Here is a 10,132-nt window from a genome sequence, read left to right as displayed (position 1 = left end):
AGGTGAAGGATGACGGTGGAGATACAGCAGCGTTGCAACAGAAAAAGGAAGACCAAATTAGCTTCAAATTGACAAAGGCGAAGGTCAAATTGAGTTGGGTATGAAGAGGAGAGGCCATATGTACCGGAACGGAGGGAGGGAAACTCGCCGGATCTCGGAATCTCAGTGAGGAACTCCCACTTCCTCAAAACCAATCTTGCAAGATTTTTGCCTCAATCCAACATGCCAGGACTAGGTTTTGTAGAGAATAAGGAGCGGAATATTTTGGTGGTTGTCTCGTGAGTATTGGTGGCCGGACAGCGGCGCTAGGCGGCAGACAAGTCACGTCGGTGGTGTTGCTGCGTGGCAGCAGAGAGAGAGAGAGAGAGAGAGAAGTGATGGTGTGTGTGATGTGTGGTAGTTGGGCCTTTATAGGCTAATATGATGGTTTGGATTAATTAGCTGAAATGGATGGTAGAAAATAAATCGAGCGTCGGAAAGATATTACGTGAATAGTCTCGCGCTCGTGTCGACGTGTAGTTTAATACAAAAATATTTAACTTCATGTTCGACATGTCGAAAAAATATCGGTTAGCGTGTTCAATGTATCAGAAAAATGGGCAAAATTTCAGAGACTCCCAATCTCCTGGTCTAATTCAGTTTCTCTCCTATCACTCTTTCTTTCTTTTGTTTATATTCCCATAAAAAATAAGAAATTGGAAAAAGTGTCATAGATAAAAACTGCAGCTACATGTTGATCAAATCTCATATGATTAGTGCCATTATAACAATTCCTTGAAGCATTGATTAAATAATTTTGAGTGCGACCGTTCTGCATAATACCAGTGATAAATTACCACAAAATTTTGAATTATCTGTACTCTTATAATCAGAACACAGTTTGTATACCAAAATGAGTGTGAAGTTTTAGACCATATGGTAATTTAAAACAGCTTTTAATATATGAGGGATGATATAGTAAATAGTAAACTAATAAAATAAAAATCTGAAATAAAAGAAGGGAAACTGTATATTACTCCCCCACCGCACATTTCAGGTAAGGAGCAAAAAAGGGTTTTGACCATTTACACAAATTTTCCCAAAAACTTGCCAATTTTAGTTCTTTATAACCATTTCAATGTTTCTATGGCAATTATCCTATTACCCTTATTCTTAATCATCCCTCCTCTCCCTCTTCCTCTCACCGAATCCTCTCTCTCTCTCTCTCTCTTCACACCCTTTTCCAATCTCCAAGACCGGCAATAGTCTCAGCGCCGCCTCTCTCAGACCGGACCTACTCAGATGCCGCCGTGGTTCTCGACACCGTTAATCCCATATCTCTTCCTCTCTCTTCCAGATGCCTCTTCTCTGATGAGGATCGCCGCGAGATAATAGTCAAGCCAGATGTGTCGCGGGGATCGTAGAGAGCTCGGAAAAGTTCCTTGACCAAGGCAGGGGTGGTCAGATTTGCTCACGACAATCTCGCCTCCTCGATGTGACCACGTAACCTCGACGAACCACCGACGCCGCCGAACAACCTCGATGTCGACGACGCCCTTACTCTCTTTATTTCTCCTCCAGCGAGGTGAGGCTCCTCTGATGAGGTGAGGCCGAAGTGGAGCGATGTGGCGGGTTCAATTCTTAACTTCTGTTTTTTTTTATTATATTTTTCACAAGGTGATGGTGGTGGTGGCACTATTGGAGAGAGTAGTAGCTTCAGTGTGAAGAACACTAGGCTTAGAAGGGCTAGGAGCTTTTCCAGTATCTCTCATTCAAAGGCTCATTTCTGGGTACATCTCTTGTTCTCATCATTTTAATATTTCTAGTTGGCTTGTGTTCTAGCTTGTACTTTCACTTGGGCAAAATTATCAATTTGATAGATAAGGCATGAAATCTAGTTGGTTGTGATTCTATGTACTTGTAGAACTTCGTAGAATTTCAGTACTGGGGTAGTACTTAGTTATTTGTAAATGATGTAAACCTAGTTTCACTTTTGCAGGCAACTATCTACCAAGGTTTGAAGCGGGTGGTTCCATGGAAGAGTAGGAAATCAAATCAAGATGGGATTGTGATGTATGAATTCTGGACAACGTAGTATGTGTTCCATGTTATTAACTCATATCAACTGTTGTAGTGTTGTACAGATGGTAAAAGTGGTAAAACAGTGTTAAATTTTGGGAGGCGGTAAAATGATTAATAGAGGTCCGTGATTTATTATTAGTTATTATTGGTAATAAGTAACTCCCTAACTCTAATATGTAACTGGTAATTAGTACTTTTTTAAGAGTTATTTGAGATCAGCAAATCAACAATGCACTGTTTAGTAAGATAATTACTAAGGTCAGTAACATAATTACTGGAGTTATTGAGAGTCAGTAATTTATTACTAATGGTATGCAATTTTGATTTCAATAGTTATGTGAGATTACTGGGTGTCGGTAACATGATTACTGGGGGTCATTAATTTAATATTGTGTGTTACTGGGGTCGGTAATATGATTACTAGGAGTCAGTAACATGAATAATAGTAGTCAATAATTTATAATTATGAGTTCATGAGAGTCAGTAATTTATCACAGTGACCGGTGGTCGGAGTTCGGCAAGATTCCAGCAAAGTAATTTCTCTCATCAACTTTCTCTCTATATATGTGTTTAAATAGATGAGGGTAAAATAGTCTGAAAAATATATAAGATCATAGTTTAGAGTATATGGTCACATTTTGAATTTTATCATTTAAATAGTCAATAAAGGGTCTCAATTTATATAAATCGATTATTTTTCCAAAAAAATAGGAAAAAAAAGGGCATGTAAAGCGAAAAAATAAAAAATAAGGGTAAATTATAAAAATGTACCATCTCCTAATTTATATTAGAAAAAAGTCACTACTTATGAATTAATTATAAAAAATTCATCACATTTAAGTGGAAATCATAAAAAGATGAACAAAATTAGAAAAAAGTCACTTTAAAAATATTGTATTGACTATTTTGCCATTTCTTACTGTTTTTCTTCTTTTTTTTTTTTTTTTTAATTTCGGCCATAACTTTCTCGTCCGGCGATAGATTTTGACGAAATTTGTACCGTTAGAAAGATCTTGCTCCCCTCTTTCATTTGATATACTATCCACTCTGAATCGACCAACCGTAAAAGGCGCAAAAACCATCACAAAGGGTTGTCGCCATCAATGGCAGTGCTTCAAGCAATTCCGACGAAACCGAAGGTCAAGGTTCCCTAATTCCTGTTATTCTCTTCATTCTGAGCATATTTATGCCAATCTCATTTGAATTTTAACAAAATTTAACATATTTCTACATTTTCTCTCGGCATGTCACAGCTCCTGTCACAAACACTATCACAGACACTGTGACACCTACTGTCACACTATCTATTTACACCCACTTTCACAATCTCTGTCACACTACTTGTCAGAACCACTATCACACTACCTATTACACTAATTGTCACACCTCCTATCACACCCACTGTCACAGAAGCTGTCACACTATCTATTTACACTAACGGTCACACCCACTATCATACCAATCTCATTTGAATTTTAACAAAATTTCACATATTTCCACATTTCCTCTCGGCATGTCACAGTTCCTGTCACAGACGCTGTCACAAACGCTGTCACAACTACTGTCACAACCGTTATCACACTATCTATTTACACCCACTGTCACAACCTCTGTCACACTACCTATCACACCCACTATCACTCTACCTATTACACTAACTGTCACACCTCATGTCACACCTCCTATCACACTCACTGTCACAGAACCTGTCACACTATCTATTTACACTAACGGTCACACCCACTGTCATACCTACTGTCACAACCACTATCACACACATTGCTCTCTCCAATCGACTCCGGCTGCTCTCTCCAAGAATCTTGAGGACCTCGTCCTCCGATGTTGAGCGCTTCCAACATGTATCAAATGTGATGTCACACTCCCAACCACACTACCTATCACACTAATTATATGTCTGTCACACGGCCTGTCACACTACCTATCATACAAATATTGGTTTGTGACAGGTAGTGTGACAGCTAGTGTGATAGGTGGTGTGACTCTCATTGTGAAAATCGATGTGACTGCTATGTTGAATTTGTCTCAATTTCTTTACATATGGCTATGGAGAGACGCTACTTTCGGAGCTTCGTGAAGAAAATAAGGGATGGAGTCAGATTCCGTACGCCAAAAGGCACGGACATGTGGATCCAGTTTAATCTCTACAGGCTCACCAGAAGCTGCTTGCTTGAGAATCTGTCTCGGTTTCTTAATGGTCCACAAAATTTTATAACTTATACATAGCTTTTGTGTGTCTGAGTGACATCAAGAAATTGTCTCAAAGGAGTAGGTATACACAAGCCATGGCAGAGAGACTTTCCCTCATACATGTATCTACAGAAGCGCACACAGCTATTATCGAAAACCGTTTTCCTATAATTGAAGAAGCTGCCCCCATGGTTGATCCTATTTACGTGGACATATATGAGGTGACCCGAGTTTAAAGTCGGAATTCCGATGTTGATGAATAAGGAGGAGACGGTAGCGGATTAAAACTAGTGGTAAGTTTGTACATATAATAAACTCTGAGGGCAACGGTTTAAGAGATTTAAAAAAATTGACTTTTTTATAATTTACAAATGGCCGGTGACTTTTTTATGATTACATCACTCAAATGTGACTTTTTTGTGAGAACCCCTAAAAATAAATGTCTCGTATTAAGACTACTATCAAAGAAACTAAATCGAAACTCAATGACTAAAGGCAATATATATTCACTTCGAATATTCCTTATTCCCGCGGTTCTCATCACCGGAATATTGTTCATATTCCTCTCCTCGTTTCGTTTATTCACGTAATATTCCATTGAAAATTCTTCTCCCCTATAGACTTGGACTTGCATTCTTCCCCCACTACATAAACGGCCCTCTTCTTCCTCCAGTTGCATCCACAGCTAAACAACGAGTTTCTGTTTGTTTGTGTCAATTGTGTGCTTTTTGTACGTTCTTGAAAGATGGCCGGAGTTGTTGTGGTATTCGACTTCGACCATACCATCATCAACTGCGACAGCGACAATTTAGTCGTCGACGGGTTGGGTGCCACCGACTTGTTCAATGAGCTCTCCCCCACCATGCCGTGGAACCCTCTCATGGATCGGATGATGAAGGAGCTTCACTCGCAAGGAAAAACGATCGAGGACATTGTGGAGGTGCTTAAAACGACTCCAATCCATCCCAGAATCGTGGCAGCCATTAGAGAAGCTCATGCTTTAGGATGTGATTTGAGGATTGTGAGTGATGCCAATGTGTTTTTCATTGAGACCATTCTGAAGCATCTTGGTCTGGAAGAATGTTTCACGGAGATCAACACTAACCCAAGTCATGTTGATGAACAAGGAAGGCTTCGGATTTCACCTTTCTGTGATTTCACCAGTTCCCCTCATGGCTGTAGCCTCTGCCCTCCCAACATGTGCAAGAGTGTGATAACTGAGAGAATCCGATCGCAAGCTTCAGCTGAAGGAAGGAAAAGAATGATCTACGTAGGTGATGGGGTTGGTGATTATTGCCCTAGTTTGAATCTGAGGGAAGGAGATTTTGTAATACCAAGGAAGAATTTCCCGCTTTTCAATAAGATATGCCAGAACCCTTTGGCTCTTAAGGCTGAGATTCATGAGTGGATTGATGGGGAAGAGTTTGAGCACATTTTGCTCAATTTGATCAACCGAATCACCATTGAAGAGAGTGCAGCTGCTCAGTTCATTACGACTGACTGCAAGTTAGAAACCATCTATGTTTCCGGCCATGAGTCCTTCGCTAAAGCTCTCCCAGTTTAGTGATGGCAAATTTTGAATGCTCATTTGTATGCATGTAACTAGAGTAATAATTTTAATTGCTGGCAAAACTTTGTAGTAAGCTAGCAAATTATTTTGGGAATAGGTGACATTGAAAAAGTAATGCATTGATGCATATACAATATATGGAACCCAATATCTGAGAGCATAAATGTTATTTTCATAGTCTGGTATGATGGTCTAATACCATATTCAATTTGACTGGCTCTTGTAGTAATTTTACCTTTGAGACACGTTCATTTTATTTCATTGTATTACTCGAACACAAGTCATTACTAGGTCTTTTTGGAGATCTTCAGTTCTGCACTACTCTTGCAATTGTGCATACGAATTTGGGAATAGTTTCTGTAACTTGTGAATCGATCAACATGTTTCTTTCATTAGAAGCTTTAAATGGGTTCTTAAGGCGTTTTTGCCACATCTTATATATCAGTTGAATCCTCATAGCTTAACTAAGACTAATTATTACCTCTGAAGTTAGAAGATTTTCCACTGCCTAAATAGGTCTAGAATGGCTGTACCATTTACTTTAAGATAACTTTCAGTAAATTTTGTAAAAATTGTTACAGCTTACAACATATATCCGTACAACACAAGAAATTTAAAAGGCAAAATTGTACTTTTAATGTCTGATTCATTTGAAGTCACTAAAACTGCTGCTTGTCTCCTATACTTTAATTTGAAGTCACTCTACATATAATCTGAATTTGAGGAATGGCCATATAGCTTGTGGCACTTCTCTAATTTCTCAGGTATGAACAAAAAGATAAGATGAGGGTCAACAGTGTTGCACCTTCATTGGATATAACTCCCCTAACAAAACCTGTACGTAAGATCCTTCATAGGTTCCAAGTCAACCAATTGTTCATTTTCTTAATTTTTTTTCTTTTGAAGATTCATTTTGCATTTCATTCTAGAAATTTTGCCCCATGGAACTACTGAATGGCCAATTGGATGCCTATGTTTAGTTTCTTTGTTATTTTCAGAATTCTTTTATGCATATATTCAGGCCTCACCTGTATTTCTTTGTTCTTTCCAGAATTCCTCGCGTATGACAGATGGATTAACATTTGTATTCAGACTGGTATAATTAACTCAACCAAGTTTAAGGCCATTTTTTGAAGGCAAAGAAACCAAAGCATGGAGATTAAGTAGGAGCGGGAGTCACCGGCCTTTAGGATTTAGGACTCAAAAGCTGAATAGACTAGCTAACCTATGTGCTTCCTTGTTGCGAGTATGATGCGCATAACAGATCTGCTCATGCGACACTCTTTACAGTTTCAAAGAGAGGATCATACTCCACAAACTGTAAGTATTGCAGAACAGCTATAGATCTGCTCATCTGATAATCTGTCTCATTAACCAGACTGAAAATTTTTTTGCTTGATAACCTCGAGCCCATCTGGAATAACCAACAGTTTGACACTAAATCCACCAATTCCTGCTCTTTCCATTTGAGGAATAAAAGCTCCATCAGTATTGAGTTTAAAACTTTAAACTCAGTAGTATGCTAGCAGGCTTCCAACTTTTAGGTATGCAAATTAAAGTTGCTGATCCTGGTGCAGCGGCAGCAGCATTTTTCCCATATCAACATAAGTAAACTTTCCAAGACTCCATTTTTAGATGCACTGCGCGCTTGTTCTAACATCACTCTTCAAAACTGATTTTAGGAAGCAAAAATTTTGTGACATAATTTCAGCCTATCAAAGAATAAATGTGAAAAGTACCTGTTACAGGAAAAAGATGGGATGATATAGGCAACGCATGAAGTAATAACAAGTAGATCTAAAGGTCGATAGGTCATCATACAAACCAAACACATGAAATGAATGTTTCTTCTTCCAACTAAATTAGATAACTGAATGGTATCCTCTTTACATATCTTTGTATTTTGTACAGCTCTCTTTCTAATTTCTAAATCTAAGGAAAAAAAAGTTGGAACTGTCCCCTTATAATAAATATAAAAAAATCGGCTTTTCTTCAGATATTTAAGATCCAAGGATGAATCAACAGTCTAATTTACTGATGTGAAGATTGAACAACTTCAACAACTCAGTAACCTTGTCCTTGATGCCATCACCACATCCAACCTGCAACAGAACCAAGAGCTTATGGAATGCGCCTACTTGAAGCGCCTCCATCAAAATCCTAACTTCTCCCTCATCATCATCATCGCCATTTTGGTTTCTGCAGAGCTTCCAAATTATAGAAACCGAAAACTCATTGGCCAAGGCCGATACCCGTAGCATCTTCTTAACCAAAAGAGGCATGGTTAGAGCATTCTCATAGGCTTTCTCTCTACCTTGCTTGCAATCACAAAGACCCTCCAAAACCCCCAAAGCCCTTTCACATAGGCTCTTCTCTGCATCAACAAGTATCTCTAGCAACAAAGAAACCAAACCCAACTTCACAAATCGTGATTTGATTTCACCACTAGCTCCGGAAATCATGTAGAAGACACAGGATAGAGAAGCTTTAGTAGCAATAGGACAGACACTAGAGCCCTCCCTAATAATCTTCACCAATCCTTCAATGGCTCCCTCAATCTCAACAATCGCATCCACAATTTTCTGATCCAAAGAAAGCAACTTCCTCAATACCAAAACTGCGTTTTGCCTTGAAGAGAGATCTTTACCCTCCAAATACAGCACCAAACATCTCAAAGACTTTGAAGATCCAAGTCTTGATAGGCCTTCTTCACCCATAGGAAACATCCGTGTCATCACGGCCAAGATCTCCTCCTTCAATAACGTTGCTCCCTCATTTTCAGCGAAGAACTCGAACGTGGCAGACAAGCAGCAACCCGTTCCGTTCTCCACAATACATTTCTTGTTCCTCTCGCTGTCTTTTCCCCAAGCTCTGATCTTGGCCACCAACTCCAAGCACTTTTCGTAATCGCCGCGTTGCGTTGCGGCCATGATTCTCTGACAAACCCTAGTGACCTCATACGCAGAGACCGGAATCCGAGGAGTAGGGATGCGTTCGACTCCGTGAGATCGATTCTGAACGCACCAGTCTTGGATCACCTTACGTAAGGCGTGGTTGGGGATTTGGTCGAACGTTGCCAGAACTTGGTTGGTTACCGGGCAGGTGTTGTTTCCTTTATCGATCCAGGAATCGATGCTGGACCTGTCGTAGGTCATCCCCGTCGACAAAGTGACGGGATCTTTCATGAGGTCGAGAGTGATAGGGCACCGGAAGTGGGACGGAATCACAATCTCCTCCAACCCCATGTCTAGATTCTCGCCGGAAAGCTCCTTCCTGTTGGCATACTTGCTGGCCCTTCTTCTTCTCCATGACAAAATCATCGTTAGTTACGAAGAACAGAGAGATTGATTAAGCTTTGTGTGTTTGTATTTGGTGGTGAATGATATGAGAGATAGCTGTGAAGGTGTGTGTATATATATTATGAGGGATGTACGTGTCCAACTGGGTACGCGGGTCAAAGCGAGTATGTGATTGTTGACCGTTGAAAGTTTCATAATATTGAACATGCATGGTCTGTAATTTTGTAGGCGGCAGAAGATTGACCAGCTGTCTTCGCTGTAGTCAAATCGATTAGTTGGTTTAGTGGACTCACAGTTGGTGATTGGCTGGTGTGGGAGTCATATAATCTAGCTCGATCATCATATATTGTTTTGGATTACCCTCTTGAAATTAAAGATCATGACAAGATTATATCGTTCATTAGTTTGATATACCGAAATATGAAGACAATTAGTTCGATACAAACATAATAAGCTAATCTCATACAAGGGAGAGGTTGATAAAGTTTTACCACCTATTTTAGACCGTATAGTACTAAGACAGTTAGACAGGTGAAATCTACAATAACTCACTTTAAAATTCCTGGTTTTTGCCTTCATTTAAACACTAAAACACACATTTCCAAAAAAAAAAACTAAAACACACTCTTAAGGGTGTGGAAATTTGAAATTTCACCTGTCTAATATACGATAGAAATGCCAAGTTGGCCTGTATTGAAATTCCATTTATTTTTATTTTTTGTAGTTTTAGTTTCGATTTGCTTGTTAAGGTTTCATTGTCATATCGACACGTGTGTATTATATTTATTCCAAAACAGTAGGTTGTGGTCTCGGTCTAAATGGTTTTTTGGTCGACATCATCCTTAATAATATGATGTAATATATATGTATAGCAGAGTGTAGGATGGAGGACACCTAATTGCTTACTTGAAGTACGTGGACAAAACCAATTGTGTTTTGATCAAAGTGTGCCAACACTTTTATATGGTGTAGAATATTACAGGCTAAGAGGTTA

General features: G+C 39.2%; 3 protein-coding genes across 3 annotated transcripts; 2 read left to right on the top strand and 1 right to left on the bottom strand.

Annotated features, from left to right (window-relative positions):
* Positions 1–1,157: 1,157 nt before the first annotated feature.
* Positions 1,158–2,193, top strand: LOC126797923 (uncharacterized protein At4g00950-like). Its single transcript, XM_050524691.1, has 3 exons — positions 1,158–1,564; positions 1,657–1,769; positions 1,979–2,193. The coding sequence occupies exons 1-3, from the start codon at positions 1,522–1,524 to the stop codon at positions 2,072–2,074; spliced, it is 252 nt and encodes an 83-aa protein (XP_050380648.1). The 5' UTR covers positions 1,158–1,521; the 3' UTR covers positions 2,075–2,193.
* Positions 2,194–4,973: 2,780 nt separating this feature from the next.
* Positions 4,974–5,931, top strand: LOC126797913 (inorganic pyrophosphatase 1-like). Its single transcript, XM_050524680.1, has one exon. The coding sequence runs from the start codon at positions 5,015–5,017 to the stop codon at positions 5,831–5,833; it is 819 nt and encodes a 272-aa protein (XP_050380637.1). The 5' UTR covers positions 4,974–5,014; the 3' UTR covers positions 5,834–5,931.
* Positions 5,932–7,672: 1,741 nt separating this feature from the next.
* Positions 7,673–9,211, bottom strand: LOC126797886 (U-box domain-containing protein 21-like). Its single transcript, XM_050524645.1, has one exon. The coding sequence runs from the start codon at positions 9,157–9,159 to the stop codon at positions 7,858–7,860; it is 1,302 nt and encodes a 433-aa protein (XP_050380602.1). The 5' UTR covers positions 9,160–9,211; the 3' UTR covers positions 7,673–7,857.
* Between the last annotated feature and the right edge of the window lie 921 nt (positions 9,212–10,132).

The sequence above is a fragment of the Argentina anserina genome, chromosome 1 (assembly GCF_933775445.1).
Source record: "Argentina anserina chromosome 1, drPotAnse1.1, whole genome shotgun sequence".
NCBI lineage: Eukaryota > Viridiplantae > Streptophyta > Magnoliopsida > Rosales > Rosaceae > Argentina > Argentina anserina.
This window is presented reverse-complemented; position numbering and strand designations above follow the sequence as displayed.

Coding starts and splice junctions, on each gene's coding strand:
- LOC126797913 (XM_050524680.1), top strand. CDS start 5,015: ATGGCCGGAGTTGTTGTGGTATTCGACTTCGACCATACCATCATCAAC.
- LOC126797923 (XM_050524691.1), top strand. CDS start 1,522: ATGTCGACGACGCCCTTACTCTCTTTATTTCTCCTCCAGCGAG. Junction 1,565..1,656: donor TTTATTTCTCCTCCAGCGAG/GTGAGGCTCCTC, acceptor ATTTTTCACAAG/GTGATGGTGGTGGTGGCACT. Junction 1,770..1,978: donor ATTCAAAGGCTCATTTCTGG/GTACATCTCTTG, acceptor TCACTTTTGCAG/GCAACTATCTACCAAGGTTT.
- LOC126797886 (XM_050524645.1), bottom strand. CDS start 9,159: ATGATTTTGTCATGGAGAAGAAGAAGGGCCAGCAAGTATGCCAACAGG.